General features: G+C 39.8%; 1 protein-coding gene across 2 annotated transcripts; it reads right to left on the bottom strand.

Moving 5' to 3' along the window:
• Window positions 1-74: 74 nt before the first annotated feature.
• On the bottom strand, window positions 75-13549 carry C20H3orf49 (chromosome 20 C3orf49 homolog). 2 transcript variants are annotated; one of them, XM_038565943.1, is made up of 5 exons: window positions 13203-13549; window positions 9098-9417; window positions 5084-5184; window positions 1306-1419; window positions 75-850 (listed from the first exon to the last, which is right to left on the bottom strand). In XM_038565943.1, the coding sequence occupies exons 1-5, from the start codon at window positions 13325-13327 to the stop codon at window positions 653-655; spliced, it is 858 nt and encodes a 285-aa protein (XP_038421871.1). In that variant the 5' UTR covers window positions 13328-13549; the 3' UTR covers window positions 75-652. The 2 variants fall into 2 exon arrangements, with proteins under 2 accessions (XP_038421871.1, XP_038421870.1); XM_038565942.1 differs by having other exon boundaries at window positions 78-850; window positions 5084-5208.
• Between the last annotated feature and the right edge of the window lie 3068 nt (window positions 13550-16617).

A 16617-nucleotide genomic window follows, 5' to 3' on the forward strand; every position in this document is an offset into this window, starting at 1 on the left:
ATTGACAAAGAAAAAGTCTCAAAAAAAAAAAAAAGAAAAGAAAAAGTTGTCTCAGAAAAATAGTCTGTTAAGATAGTCAATCTTGCATGAAGGATTTAATGATCCTAACAATTGAGCTAAGGCTGAATCAGTTGTAATTTTCTTAAGTAGTGAATTTAATGTTCAATACTTGTTAGGTTCCACCCTTACCCACTTGTTTTAGTTCGGAAAGCATGACTCTTTGCATGAATCATACCTTAAACAGTGTTACATTTTTGTAATTTTAATAAGAATTCTTATCTTTATAAGTATGAAAGTTTAAATTTAGCTCAGTAGTAGTCATATTAAAAGTGTCATAATACCTTTAAATGCTTCCTCTAATTTCATCTGGCAAATCCTGGGAGAAATTTCTTTGCAGAGTTGCTATGCCCTAATAAGTATTTCTGTTTTCCAATATTAGTAAGAATTATGAAGCAAAAATTTACTAACATTGACTCAGAATTAAAAATCAATTTTTCAAAAAAAGGATTTTTTTTTAAGGACTGTTGGGTAGAATATTCTAAGAAATGTCCATCTCCCCAACTGATTAATTCACTAGAGAGATTTATTCAGGATTATGTACCAAAAGATAAGAATTCCTATAAAAAATAACTTTTATGAAGTCAGGAGCAAATCAGAAGCAGCAGCAGGTACATGGGAAACACACGTTTTTCAATTTATACTTCCTCATGGTTCTCTTGGATATCCTCTGGAATTGCTTCGAAGACTGAAGAATTTCGTCCCCTAGAAATTCACACTGTTGAAGCTCAGCGTGTCTTTGGGCCAATAACTGCATGGATTTATCTGTCACTGTTTCTATGAGGTCATCCACCTGTGACAGACAGATACAAAGAAATGTAGCCATATGTTGGGAAGCCTTGTCAAAACCAAAGGGATGGTGGCTTTTCCTAAGAGACCACTTCAGGAATCAGTGGATGTTTTGCAAATCCCAAAGTATTACTCTAATTCAAGTCATAGCAAACAGAGCTTGAAAACATAACATTTACCACCCAGTGGTAAAGGGAATCTCATTTCTTCTCAAAAGAAGCCTTTGTGCATGCCTTCATTTTAATTGAATTCACTTAATATTTATTAGGCACATAGCATCATCCTGGGTGACCTTAGCAATCCTTTAGCCACTCTCAGGATCCCCCCTACTAACATATTTCTTCATGTTAATAATTAATTTCATCGCATAACCATGCTGCCTAGCAGGGCTGTGTATTCAGTTCAACTTGGCCCTCTGTGATGCATCTGAAACACAAAGCGAAAGCCTTTGCCCACTACCTGCATTTGAAGTTTTCCTACTGTCAAGTCTGATTTTCGGAGGATGTTTCCCATGCTAGGTTTCTTTTTTTTAAGTGCTGGAAAGTGTGATCTCTTTTTTGATGAATACGGAACCTATCATAAAAACGCAAAAACACATCAGATTAAGAAGTACCCATATTATTTCTGTGATAGTGCTTAAATAAGAATTCTCACCCTTGGGACATTATAAACTGAACATTTGCCACATAACAACGTTGAGTTGGAGAGCGTATTCATATTATCCTCCACGCCCCATGTATCTCCTTTGTGCCCAAAGCTCTCTTTGAAGAGATCTATAGGGTGCAGAGAAATGAGATTGTCTGGTTCTGAAAGAATATACAGTGTCAGGAAAAAAGCAGGTCACTCGCAAGGGGAAGAAGAAGAAATTGCCTCTGTGGCCGCTGAGCGCAGTGAGAGTGTGGGGCTGCTGAGGACCAGTGTCCCAGAAAGCTCATTATCCCTGGATCTAGTTGTTAATTTGGTCTCTTTTCTGTAGGTTTCCTTATTTTCATAGCAGACATGCCTCCAAACATAAAAAGAAGGCTCTGGGTTCTTTTCGCCCCATGCCTGCTAGTTTTCCTAGCGTCCCTGGCTTGCTGGTTATAAGTACCTGTCCTAATAGGATTGCTATTGGAAATCATTCCTAGGTCAGGGCTCCTGGCTAATAGGCCCTTTTTAGTCTTACTGGGTTCACTCTTCCTTCACTTAGTAACTAATATTGAGACTATTGTGAAACCTACACAGAGTGGGATGTCGGAGTATATCTGGGGCCTACACTGTGTCTGAGTTTACAAAGGCGTCTGCTGACCCACCACTCTGCCCTGCCAACTTGCCCAGGCTCCCATGTCACTTGTAGGACCCTCCCCAATCCATCTATATATATAGTTGGACTCCACTTTTTTTCTCTCCCATAAAACCCAGTACTTTTTCCTACTGAACGAATGCTTACCACAACACTTACTGAACACTTACTAAGTTACTTCTCTGTTGAATACCGCTATTCTAAAGTCAAATGCCTAGACAGTTCAGGTAGGTTGTACAAAACAGGACCAGTTGCTGCTAGTGGTAATCTGGAGAGAATGTGCCTCCGACCAAGGGGCCAGTCTCTGCACATCTCCTGTTGTTATCATGAGGAATTGTAGGCCTAATGTTTTGAAATCCTACTTTTCAAAAGAAGTCTTAAAATCCAGATTTTTAAAAAATACTCTAATTTTTAAATGTGACCAGTTAATGCAAATATATTATTGAGGTCATTCTGAGAGCTAAACAAAACGCTTCGCAGCCAGTTGACAACCTTTGATTTAAGTCTTTTGCTGAACAGCAATCTTACTATATAACCAGATGTATCCTTTTTTTTTCTTTTTTATGGTCAGTGATACTTGTGTCCTAAGAAGTATTTTCTCTGTACTGAAGTCATTTCTATCAACTTCCAGAAGTTTTAAGGTTTTACCTTTTCCACACAAATCTAAACCCAACAGAAATTAATTTTTTTTAAAGATTTTTATTTATTTACTCACGAGAGACACACAGAGAGAGAGGCAGAGACACAAGCAGGCTCCATGCAGGGAGCCCGACGCGGGACTCAATCCCAGGTCTCCAGGATCACAACCTGGGCTGAAGGCGGCGCTAAACCACTGAGCCTCTGGGGCTGCCCAGGAATTAATTTTTGTATACAGTGTGAGATAGGGATCAAATTTCTTTTTTTAATATTTTATTTATTTATTCCACCCAGGGACCCCCCAAATTTCTTTTTCTCCATATTGACACCTACTTGTCCCAGTGCCATTTATTCAAAAGATTATCCTTACTTTAATGCTCTGCAGAGCTGTGGTTTAATATCTATCCCCCTAATAGATTATAAATTTCACAAAACAGGACTATATCTATTGGATCTTTTTGCCCCCAAACCTAGAAATCACCCATTATAAAGTAGGAGTACAGTAAATGTCAACCAAGCACACAAAACACAAAATGCAGGACGCCCGGATGGCTCAGTGGTCCAGTGTCTGCCTTCAGCTCAGGGCATGATCCTGGAGTCCTGGGATCGAGTCCCACATTGGGGTCCCTGCATGGAGCCTGCTTCTCCCTCTACCTATGTCTCTGCCTCTCTCTGTGTGTCTCCCATGAATAAAAAAAATAAAATCTTTTTTAAAAAAGGCAAAATTCAAAACTAATATTGGCGTATTCTAACAATGATACCCCAGAACAGCTCTGTTCAGTAGAACTTTCTGCAAAAACAGCCTCAAGCCACATGTTGTTATTTAGCACCCTGAAATGTAGTAAATGCAACTGAGGAAATGAACCTTATTTTTAATTAAATAGTCATATATACCTGGTGGCTACCATTTTGGACAGAAGTATAATTAGTATTTAGCCTAGTAGTTATGAGTAAGGACTCTAGAGCCAGATCTTCCTGGATTTGAAACCTGTCTCTGCCACTTATCTAAGTAAATTATTTAACCTCTCAGAGTTATCCCTAAAATAAGGATAGTATTGCTACCTACCTTTTATTTATTTATCTTTTAAGATTCTATTTTTAAGTAACCACTATCCCTTATGTGCAACTTGAAGTCATGAACACAAGATCAAGTCGCACACTCTTCCAACCAAGCCAGCCAGGCACCCCTATTACTATCTACATGATTAGACTGTTGTAATTATCATCTGAGTTGATATTTCCAAAGCACTTAAAACTGAAACAAAATCAGCTCTAAGTAAATGTTTGTTGTATTTAAAATAATAATAATTCAGTTGATTTAAAAAAATAGTGTGAGCAATTTAGGCTGAAGCTTACATATGCACAGATAAATATAGGCTTTGGTTTGGACACTCTTGGATTGTACCACCACACTGTCTTTACATGTGGCTATCTTTTCATTTCAATTACAATGAAATAAAATAAAAAATTCAGCTTTTTAATTGCACTGGCCAGATTTCAAGTTCAAAAGATACATGTGGTTGGGGCCTCTGGGTGGTGCAGTCAGTTAAGCACTTGACTCTTGGTTTTGGCTCAAGTCGTAAACTCAGAGTCCTGAGGTCAAGACCCGTGTTGGGCTCTGTGTTCAACAGTCTACTTGAGATTCTCTCTCTGCCCCTCCCACTCATGCTCTCTCTCTCTCAAATAAACAATTTTTTTTAAGTCATATGTGGTTAATGGTTAGTGTACCAGAATAGCATACACTTGCATCTTCACGCAAAGTTCTATCAGGCAGTGCTAGTCTAGTGAATTCCTCTCCTAGGGCAGCCCAGGTGGCTCAGCGGTTTAGCGTCACCTGCAGCCCAGGGTGTGATCCTGGAGACCTGGGATCGAGTCCCACGTCAGGCTGCCTGCATGGAGCCTGCTTCTCCCTCTGCCTGTGTCTCTGCCTCTCTCTCTCTCTCTCTGTCTCTCATGAATAAATAAAATCTTAAAAAAGATAAATAAAATAAAAATTTTAAAAAAACAAAGAATTCCTCTCCAAGCAGCATATGTGATTGACCTGATGCTAATATACTAACTCAATAGTTGAATGGTTGAAAAGTCACTATAAAGCTCAGAATTTCACTGTTGTCCAGACTGTAGTAGAAGCTGAACCATTAAAGCTCAGAAGCAGAGGAATCAGACCAGGAAAGCCTGCTTGCTGTGTCCTCAAGTCTTGGCTAGGAGAATACAAGCAGCAGATATGAAGGCTTTATTATGAGAACTTGGCTTTTCCCACACCCCTAAACATCAACTTCTTTGTAAGTCTTTAGAGGCGAGTTTGGTTTAGCATAGTACCTTTTGCAGTCCCGAAGGAAGGGATGTCACAGATAACCGCTTCGTGGTTCTCCTGGCCCGGAGCAGTGTACTTCCTCGGGTTATCTCCTCTGTCTCTGCTTCTACAACATCAAGTTGTATAGTCGCTTAGAGAGAAGGGAGAGGGGAAAAGAACCTGTAAGGATCACAAAAATAAACTTTTTCTCTTCTTCTTCTTCTTTTTAAGATTTTATTTATTTATTTATTTATTTGTTTGTTTGTTTGTTTGTTTATTTAAGAGACAGTGAGGGAGAGAGCACACAGCAGAAGGAGAGGCAGAGGGCAGCCCGGGTGGCTCAGCGGTTTGGTGCCGCCTTTGGCCCAGGGTGTGATCCTGGAGACCCAGGATGAGTCCCACGTCGGGCTCCCTGCATGGAGCCTGCTTCTCCCTCTGCCTGTGTCTCTGCCTCTCTCTGTCTCTGTGTCTCTCATGAATAAATAAATAAAATCTTTAAAAAAAAAATAAAAGAAGAAGAAGGAGAGGCAGAGCAAGAGGGAGAAGCAGACTCCCCACTGAGCAGGGAGACTGATGCAAGCTCCATCCCAGGATCCTGGGATCATGACCTGAGCCAAAGGCAGACACTTAACCAACTGAGCCACCCAAGCATCCCACAATGATTACCTTCTTATTAGAAAGTATCCTGAAAAGACCAGCATCCCATGCCATCCCAATAGCTTTCTTCCTTGGAGTAAAAGATTTAAAAATGGGTTTGCCTTTTTCTAATCTTATACTTTTTCCTGTGCACATTTGCCTTTTCTTGTGGTCACGACCTCAGTGGTCTCCAACCTGTTCTGGCAAGGTGGTTACGTCTCTTTGAGACTTCAGTTTTGCCCTTTGTTACTTTTTCCTTTAATTATTGTGGAATTAGAAAAAGTAACTCTCTCATGTGTAAGATGATCCCTTGAGTACTTGTTATTGATTGAAAGAATGTTTAAAGTTACTCACTCTCCAGCAATGTGATTCAAGGCTCTGTGGTCATATGCCATATTCACCATTTCTCTCATTTTCCAGGAACCTTGGGCTCCTTAATATTTTTCTTTACATCAATTCAATCCTTAACACAATAAATGCCTTTATAAAGGAAACTTCGAGATACTAGCATAAATAAAAAACCAGTATCAATACATAGGCATTAACATTAATATGATAAAAATAAAACCATATTATTGCCTGTAGAAGGCACTACATTTGAGATTATTCTCCATTTCATTAAAAAAAAAAAAAAAAAAAAAAGAGGGATCCCTGGGTGGCACAGCGGTTTGGTGCCTGCCTTTGGCCCAGGGCGCGATCCTGGAGACCCGGGATCGAATCCCACATCGGGCTCCCGGTGCATGGAGCCTGCTTCTCCCTCTGCCTGTGTCTCTGCCTCTCTCTCTGTGTGACTATCATAAATAAGTAAATAATTAATTAATTTTAAAAAAAGAGGGCAGAAAATAAAGCCTTTATTTCATGTTGGTGAAAGGATTGCTAGGGGCATTGGGGAAATGGTGTTTGCTATTTGCTCTGTGTTTCAGTGCTTTCCTGCTGTGCTCACACCTACAACCATCTTGTTGGGCTTGGGGGTCTATTGATAAGGACTTCACTAGGAGTGGTGGCTCTAATCAGTCTATGGGGCTCCACCTTCAGAACAAGGTGCTCTACCCAAGGACTCTCCCTGCCCTCCACTATCCAGCTCTTCCCCATACCTTACACCTTCTGTCTATGAATGCTTCTCCCTTTACCTCCCCATCTCCACCGCCACAACTAAGCAAGCTACTATCCTTCATTGCCTGAATGAATGGAAGAACCTTTTTACTGTCCTTTCTGTATCGGATATTGCCTTCCTCCCATCCAGTCTCTACTTTGCAGCCTGAGCTATCTTTAAAAGAAAATGCAAATCATACTATATTAATTCCCAGCTTGAAAGTTTTGATGGTTTCTTATCAAAAAGTTAAAAATCTTAGGAGAAAGTTAAAAAATTATTAATATGACTTACAATATCCTGACCACCTTATTCACCAGCCTTTTCCTGGCTGATTTACTTTCATTTCTTTTTTTTACCCTGTGTTCTGTGTTTATACCCAATATATGGGATGAGAATATGCTCTCCCTTTCTCCTGGAAAACTCTTGCCACTCTTTTCTCATCTGACTCTAGTTGTCCTTCAAATCTCAACTGAGTTGTCCCTTTCTCAGGGAGGCTTTTCTGGAGCCCCCTCCCCAAAAGTTAGAACAGAGCACCCATGATGTGTTTCCATAGTACCTTGTGCTGCTACTTTGCATCAGATGTAATTATCTGCCTAATGTTGGAATGTCTCTCTATGCTATGACCTTAGGAAGGCAGGGACCATGTCTGTTCTATCTGCTACTCTATTCCCAATCGCGTGGCAAACACGTAATAAGTACTTAGCAAATATTTGTTAAAAATGTTGCAAGGGTCAACAGGGAAGAGCCACTATCTTTGATCCCTGGGTGAGAGTGTCATAATGTTACAGCTGTGGCCTAAAAGACAGATTTTCTGAAGAAATCTTGGTTTGGAGATGGGTTATTCCAACAAAGATGAAAATAAGCCAATGTACATGGGTAAGGAGGAGGAACTGAGCCTCTGTTTCCTATAGACTCTTCAACTCCAATCCCATCAGTATGGAAACATGCCATCTTTGTTATTTTCAATGAAAATAGATAAGTGAATCTATGCCGGGTAATTGCTAGATGCTTGGAAGCTAGCATTAGTGACTGCTATTTCCAGAAGAGAGAGTGAGTTTGAAAGGGCAGTCAGCTGGAAGCCATCAGTTTTGGGAGGAGATGGGGTTTCATTTGTTTGTTTTCTGGAAAAAGTACTCACCAGGTATGCCACCTTATCACTGTATGAAATGTGTTATTGTGTGTGGATTCCCTACTGTAAGGGTTGTGTACGTTTCCTGATGCTCTGCGATAAAGGACATTAAGAAGCTACACAGGATATTTAAAGCAGTGAAGTTGTCCTGTGTCACACTCTAACGGTGGATACATGACGTAACTTGGTGGGTTTGTCGTATTAGGGCAAGATGCTAATAATAGGGGAGGGAGGGGTAAGGAGAGAGTATATGGGAAGTTAATCTCTATATCTTCCATTCAATTTTTCTAGTAAACCTAAATCTGTTCTAAAAAACAAAGTCTATTAACTTAGGAAAGCTACAGAGAAGAATGTGAATATTAGTGGTATTGTTAGTTATAACTCATAGGACCACCACACCCCCCACCCCCAGCATCACTATTTTGTAAAAAAGATTTCAAGTTAACAGTTCAAATGCTGATTTTTCCATAAGGTACACAGAAAGTAGATACAATAAAATAAAATGTCTGTTATGACTTACCAATCATAAATTTTATTCATAGAATTCTCCCCATACCCTCCATCCACTGTAGGGAGTAGCTATTTGGAAGGCTGTATTACTACTTTTTCCAGAAACAAAATAATAGATAAATCTCACTTTAGTTTAATTTTCTAATATATATGTATGTATATGCATATGTATTTATGTATATGCACATACACACATATATGCCTGTGGACACACGTTCATTTATTTTTTTTAAAGATTTATTTATTCATGAGAAACACAGAGAGGGAAAGGCAGAGACACAGGCAGACACACTCCTCATAGGGAGCCTGATGCGGAACTCGATCCTGGATCCTGAGCCAGAGGCAGACACTCAACCACTGAGCCACCCAGGCATCCCCTGTATGCATGTTTAAATGAAAAAAATGGCTTTACAACAATTAGACCACTAATTGGACTGGGAGGGACCTCAAAAACAATATAATTCAGAGCTTTTTAAAAGGTTTGTACATGCAGATCACTTGGGGCTCTTTCCACATCACAGATTCTGACTCAGTAGACCCAGGCAGGGCCTGAGATTCTGCATTTCAACCAAGCTCCCAGGAGATGCCACAGTTTGGGGTAGCAAGGAAAGCCATCCCAACTTCACTATTCCTCTTGGCCTTGCCACTTAACTGTAAGTTGCTTTTGATTACCATTCTGTGACAGCTTTCTCATTCTTGGTTTAGTAAATAACCTGGGGGATGGAAGTTCCTTGACAATTCTGGGAAGAAGGCCCTGTGTGTTTGAAAAGGTTTCCTTATGGTTAGTAGAGGCCCCTCTGCTGACACTTGCCAACTTGCTTCTACATTTGTAGGACAGCATCCTTCCCAAAACAGTCTTCACTTTCTTCATCAGATTTTTTTTTTTATTTTGCTGGCTTTCATGAAATTCCATGTCGCTATCACCAGATGATTCCTCTTTGGGGATCAAGACATTTTGTTTTACTAAGTTGGTGGACACAGCTCTATGCCATCTAAACAAAATAAAAAAGAATTGGTATTACGGGAATTGAAAAGTTAAAAACAAATCATTTAAATCATCAAAATCCAAACTTGAATTGTGAACAAATTATATAATTCCAAAAAATAAAACTGATACCAAGAACCAAATCATAGAAAAACAAAGCCAAACCAACTACTTTGTGTTTTGTCCCCCAACTGTAGTTATGTGCATTCTGGCCACTACCTCATTGTTCCGTAAGAGGTAGGTAGGTTACACTATTATCTTCATTTCACTAATGAGTAAGTTGAAACACAGAGAGGTTAAATTATTTGACCAAGCATAGAATGCAGATTTTAATCCAGGTCTCTGACCATTAGAACACATATTGGCAAATTAGTAACCTTCTTTCAATGTTGAGAGGATATAGTTTTGTTGGACTTGGTGGTTCCCAGCCTACAGTGATGAAAGATGAGAAATGGCAGGGGTAGTCAATAAGGTATATAATCCCAAGGCCCCATAAATGATGCATGTACATAAAACACTCATTTAGATAGAATAACTCTAAACTCTTATTTCTAAACTTCTGAACAAAAAAATAAATAAATAAAATAAAATAAAATAAAATTCCAAACAGTCATACACCATCTTCATCATTTTGGTCTATTTTAGTAATACAAAGAGATAATGAGGAACATCTGGGCTGGCTTGGTCAGTTGAGTGTCTGACTTTTGATTTTGACTCAGGTCATGATCTCAGAGTCATGGGATGGAACCCTGAGTCCAGCTCTGTACTCAGCAGGGAGTCTGCTTGAGATTTACTCTCTCCCTCTCCCTCTGCCCCTCTCTCTGCTCATACTCTTTAAATAAACAAACAAATAAGATCTTTAAAAAAATACAAACAGGGCAGCCCGGGTGGCTCAGCGGCACTTCCAGGGCGTGATCCTGGAGACCTGGGATCAAATCCTACGTCGGGCTCCCAGCATGGAGCCTGCTTCTCCCTCTGCCGGTGTCTCTGCCTCTCTTCCCCCCACCCCGTGTGGGGTGAATAAATAAAATAAATAAATAAAATATTAAAAAAATATACGAGCAGATAATGTATCTTAGTAGTGTTCTATGTACTAAACACTCTTCTACGTTCTTTCATATATTTCATGTAATTTACCCCTCATCTGGTCATCTCCATTTCACAAATGAAGAAATTAAAGCTTCAAAAGAATAAAAAACTTAGCCCAGGATCTGATCCCAACACCTGTATTATTCTAAAATAAACATAATCTATACCGTGATACCATTATTTAGCTAATATTCTTATTCATTAGTATTGTTTTTGGTGTCATCCAAAGCAATAATATCCATAAAATCCCAGGGATTAAAAAAAAAGTAAACCTTCTGTTTTGAGGTAATTATAGTAAGTGTAGTTATTACAACATTGATACTGTCAAGATACAGATCATTTCTATCACCATCTTCATGTGTATGGCTGTACCCACTCACCCCCCACTGTCTCCCCAAGCTGTCCTCCTTTTGTATAATTTTGTCCTTTCAAAAATGGAATATAAATGGAATCATACAGTATATAACTTTTTGGGACTTACTTTTTTTCACTCAGCATAAATCTCTGAAATTAACCTAGATTGTTGTATGTATTAGTTATTCCTTTTTGTTGCTGAGTAATATTCCATCCATGATATGGATTACCACACTGTCTAATCATTCACTTATTGAAAGACATTTGGATTGTTTCTAGTTTGGGGCTAATATAAACAAACACAAACATTTGTGTACAGGTTTTTGTAGGAACATAAATCTTCATTTCTCTGACTGAAGTCCCAGGTTTTATATTATGTTATGTTACATTATGTTTGCAATAAATGTAACATATATTTCTAATATGGATTAAAATAAGTTAATAACTATTAAAAAATGGTCTTTGGGGGTGCCTGGGTGGCTCAGTTGGTTAGGTGTCTGTCTTCGGCTCAGGTTATGATCTCAGGGTCCTGGGATCGAGCTTTGCATCTGGCTCCCTACTCAGCTTCTCTCTCTCTCTGCTGCTCCTCCTACTTGTATGCCCTCTCTGTCAAATAGATCAATAAAATCTTTAAAAAAAATGTTCTAAAAAAATGTTCTTTGTATACTACGTAAAATATGTCAAGCAACACCAGCAGCACACACACCATCCCTCAAGAAATACTGTTCTAAACTGGAGCTAAATCATTCAACTTCTCCGTAATTATACATGGGAAGTAGTTCAGAAGAGCCCAGACACTGGGGTTAAATGGGCTTGTTCAACCCAACACCATACTTCCTAGCTGTGTGATCTTGGGCATGTAATTTAACGTCTATAAGCTTAGGTAAGCTATTTTCAGAAATGGGAGCATAAAAAGAAATAATTCATGTGGTTGGAACCCAATAAATAATAGCTTTTATTAATATGTGGATCACCTGAGCAAAGCGAAAAAGTAAAAGGCAAGGAGGGAGCTCAAGCAGGAGGTGGAAAGAAGGGGGAGACCATGTAGGCTAGTCCTTTTTGGGACTGGAACATTGGGACATTTTACTGGTTACACGGACACACAAACGCTAGGGGCGCTATTCACATTCAATCATAGTGGTGTCTAAGTTAACTGAACTTTCTAACAGATGGCACTAAAGTGTCTCCAGGATAGAGTGCCATTTTATAATTTGCCCAAAGACCATTAACGGGCCAGGATTAATCTTCCTTAGAGCCTGTGAGAATTATTTAATAAAGCCATCAATTTCTACTACCCTAAATACATGCATACACACATACATCCTCTAAATGATGAAAATAACTTCAGGAATCTCAAGAACCCCAGAGGCCATCCACATAATCCTTCAGGTTAAAAGCCCAGCTCTAAGTAGTCTGAATCTCAGAATGTATCTCCCACTCCAACCCTTCTACCCTCATCCCCGATCTACTTAGAACATGACTAACAAAGGTGATTTTGCTCCAGGACATTGGACTAGAACTGATGAAATTTGTTTTGAAAAGAACCCTCCCCTCCTTAAGTTTCCAAATATCTAGATGGGTAATGAATTTATTTTGTAGTATTGCTTCCCCCTTCAATCTCTTATTCTTATTGAAAGTGGAAATCTCCACAATATTTCATTCTGTCCACAGAAGTTCAGCAGTTTGGTATTTGAGGATTCAGGCCTCATCAAAACACCTCATTTCTATGTCTGAGCTCTTGCTTATGAAGCCAGGAAGAAAGAAGCCAAAAGAAACAGGAAAATAAGTCATCTTGTTGATTTTCCTAATTAAAATGTATTATATTTGGAGTATTTCATTGGCTGTCTTCACAGTTTTCCCACTGACAGGAAATACCAGGTATAAGACAGTTTTAACATTACCTTAAAGGGTGTGCATGGCATGAAATACAATTAGTACGTATTTCAGTACATATTGCCGGGCAAGGGAACAGAAAGCGTTGATCATGGACTCCTCTTGAAGAATATACTACTGAATTTTCAAAATCATAGTACTTGCATGGGATGCATGATATCTAAAATTCTGAAACTGGGCTAATTTTAGCATCATATGCCACATTAAAACTCAAATTTAAGTGGAAAGGAAAGGTTTTCCCCATTACAATTACACTCATAAAATGAAGCTTTCATTGTGGCACTAGGCTTCCCGACCAATGTATAAATGCAGCACCTCCCCCACCCCAATCCATTCAGAGTGTTCATTTCTAAAGGCAATGCTGAAAACCTTTTCTAATCATTGCAATGAATATTGTTTAATTAAAATCCAAAAAATCTCACTCAACAGAAAAGAAAATGAACTCCATTGGCCTACCTTTCAATCCCCTTCCTTTTGAATGGGCCATTTTTCTTTCTGGGTTGCTGGAGTCTTCGGTACTGACCACGTCTTCCACAGACACCCTTAAAAGACTCTGGAAGATACAGCTGAGGGTGGTCCATTGCTGTCAAGTCCACCCGTAGTAATTGTGTTGGATTTCTTCAGCTCTTGAGCTCCCAAAGTACAAAACAAATTCATGCAGTGCCAGAGGCACTTTTAACTTCTGGGCTGTTTGGGGGAAAGTATGTAGGAAATTTTTGGAATCATTTTCTTATTCCCTTCTAGGTGTGAGAGACATCATTCGTGGGACTGGCCCTGTTTATCACTTCACAGAGGTTGGGAATGATGCGTTTGACAGAATGGTGGGAAATTCCTTTTTGCTTTGTGGAACATGTGTTCTAGATTCCTGGGCAAGGCAAATGCAGAAAAGGAGACCTGAGTTTGTAACCACTGCCATTTGGGTTGGTAATAAAATAATCACACACTAATTGATTATCACATTCAGATGTGCATGTTTGAATCTTAAAGAGGAAAGACCAGTAGGAATACTAAGGATCCCAACTTTTGTTAGATCTCTGAACTAGAGCCCATAAATACTTTCTCAGCCCTAGGGGACATACATTAAAAAGGCCAGTTTTTGGAATGCCTGGGTGGCTCAGTGGTTGAGTGTCTGCCTTCAGCTCAGGGCGTTATCCTGGGGTCCTGGGATCAGTCCCACATCAGGCTCCTTGCAGGGAGCCTGCTTCTCCCTCTGCCTGTGTCTCTGTCTCTCTCTGTGTGTCTCTCATGAATAAATAAATAAAAATATTTTTAAAATAAAATAAATAAAAATAAAATAAAATCTCCAGGGAATTCGTGTGCACATCAAAGTTCGAGAAGTTATGCTTCAGATTACTGATGAGTACAAACACAAACAGCAGAGTAATCCTTGTCTCTCTCTCACACACATACTTTTCTAGAATTTTCTTAGAAAATTCTGAAAAACTCAACGCCATTTAGCTTAAGGAGAATAAATCCTAGTGTCTGCTGCCACCTTGTGGTGAGAAAAATTTGCAGGCAGAATTTGCTCTTCCCGGAAATGGGGAAATGTTAGAAGGGAAGGATGGACCACTCAACTTTTTAGCCATGTACTTTGAAAGACCACTACAAAATTCTGTAATATAATAAAATAGCCTTGGGGTGTACTATGAGATGGCCAAATAAAAACTGGCCTTATTAGTTCTATTAGTTCGAAAACAAAACAAAACAAAAATAATTATAAGTTCTATTAGTTCGGAGATTCTGTGTGTGTTGTATCCCAGTATCCCAGGCATCTAGAATAGCACCAGCACCCATAGGCATTCAAGTAATTGTCATATAGCTGAATGAATAAAGCATTCTTGGAAGGCAGCAGTTACTACTTCTATTTTACAGATGAGAAAATGGAGGCCCAGGAAGGTTTTATAACCTACTTGCTGAAAGAGGCAGAGCTAGAACTGAAGTCTGATGGCTTTGAAAATGTCTAAGGTATAGGGCCTGCAGCAAAGATAGGCAGGGCCAAACCCGCTGGATCCTACAGAACAAAGTAGAAAGTTTGGTCTTGATCTTCAGAGCAATGGAGAAGTATTAAGTGTTTTTTAAAAAATCATTTAAAGAAAAATTTAATTGTGGGAAAATATACATAATATAAAATTCACCATCTTGCCAGTTTTAAGTGTACAGTTCAGTGGCATTACATATATTCACATTGTTGTGCAAAAATTGCCACTATCTATCTCCTGAACTTTTTCATCTTGCAATACAGAAACTCTGAACCATTAAACAATAACTCCTCATTCCTGCCTCCCTGCCTTCCCCCAGCCCCTGGAAATCATCATTCTGCTTTTATGTCTCTATGACCTTGATAAAGGTTTTTAAGGAGCTAGTCAATGCATATTTATTCTGTGCAATGGGGATTCAGCCTTGAACAAAACAACTATAATCTCTGCCCTGGAATTACATCCTGGTGGAGGAGATAGATGCCAAACATGTTAACAAATAGATAAAACATTGCCAGCACTGAAAAAGAATGCTCTGAAAAATCTAGGAAAAGATGGTGGAAAGTGAGCAGAAGCAGGCGTTTCTGCCACAGTGATCAAGATGTCTTACCAAAGATTTCTTAAAGAAGTGACACGGACATTGAAAAGGAGGCAAACTAGAATAAATTCTGGGAGGAAAAGTATTCTAGAGGTGGAAAGCTCCCAGAGCAAAGGTTCTCAGATGGGCAGAGACCGGGTCATGCTTGAGGGCAGAAAGGAGACCAGTGTGGTGGGAGCATAGGTGACAAGGGAAGGTAGCATTATGCTTGTGTTTTCAAGAGATTGCTGTGTGCAGCATGGGAAGTGCGTTGGAAAGACAAAGTATGGTTGCCAAAAAGCTGTTAGGCAGGCATTTGATCCAGGCTGGAGATGATGGTGCACAGGAGCAGATTGAGGTAGGAGTGTGTGGATTCAGGAAAGAGCTAGAAGGTACAATGCTGATGTGAATGGAGTCTGGGGATGCGTGAGGAGGGAGTGGGATACATGAACCTGGGCAGTCAGGCTGTTGCAGTGGTTCAAGTGTGAGACTGCAGTGGTGCAATGGAGTAGAGGTTCCCAGAAGCTAGAGAGAAAGGCATCAGGGCAAGAGTCCCTGATAAATCTTTTCAACCATCCTGAATGGGTTTGGGCAGGGCTTGGAGTCACATCCATACTCTCATTCCCTGGACGTCTGCAAATGTTCCTCTGGAAAAAAAACAAAAAGACGGAGCTGGGCAAAATCTAGTCAAAACACCGTCTTTATGGTTCCCAACATAATCCTTCTATTGAACGTGTCTGAGGTTGCATAATCCTATTTAGGTAACCATAACAACAGTCGACTCCTCTTGAGGTAGCAATGGATTGAAACCACTAAGTCAGAGACCGCCACCACGAGTGCCTGCAGGCACCAGGCCGGCAAATGTGAGAAGCTGCAGGATGCAGCAGGAAGGGGTCGGAGCTGTGGCAAACTGTAGGGTGCTGGGCCCGTCAAATGCTACTGAACTCCAAAGTTCTAAGAATCCTTTTGCATTTAGAAATGTTATCTGCAGGTTGTATTTAGCCCGTGGGTCACCTATTTGCTGCCCCCAGATATTTTTCTATGTCAACTCTCCATTCACTCAGCTAGGTCCTTCCCATCAGTGGTCCTAAAGCGGATTTCCATCCCAAATTGTAGCTTAAATGTTTTGGTGTGCATTCTATTAGCTTTTAGCCAATTACTACTATTTTTTTTTTTACATTTTTATTTATTTATTTATTTATAGAGAGAGAGACACACACACAGAGAGGCAGAGGCACAGGCAGAGGGAGAAGCAGGCTCCATGCAGGGAGCCCGATGTGGGACTCGATCCAGGGTCTCCAGGATCATGCCCTGGGCT

The sequence above is a fragment of the Canis lupus genome, chromosome 20 (genome assembly GCF_011100685.1).
Source record: "Canis lupus familiaris isolate Mischka breed German Shepherd chromosome 20, alternate assembly UU_Cfam_GSD_1.0, whole genome shotgun sequence".
Classification (NCBI taxonomy): Eukaryota; Metazoa; Chordata; class Mammalia; order Carnivora; family Canidae; genus Canis; species Canis lupus.

What these genes read in the sequence shown, in the direction of transcription:
- C20H3orf49 (XM_038565942.1), bottom strand. Translation starts at nt 13,327, where the DNA reads ATGGACCACCCTCAGCTGTATCTTCCAGAGTCTTTTAAGGGTGTCTGT. An exon ending in GAGAAAGCTGTCACAGAATG is followed by an intron (nt 5,209 to 9,097) that starts GTAATCAAAAGC and finishes CTTCTCTCTAAG; the next exon opens with CGACTATACAACTTGATGTT. An exon ending in TAGGAAAACTTCAAATGCAG is followed by an intron (nt 851 to 1,305) that starts GTAGTGGGCAAA and finishes TGTCTGTCACAG; the next exon opens with GTGGATGACCTCATAGAAAC.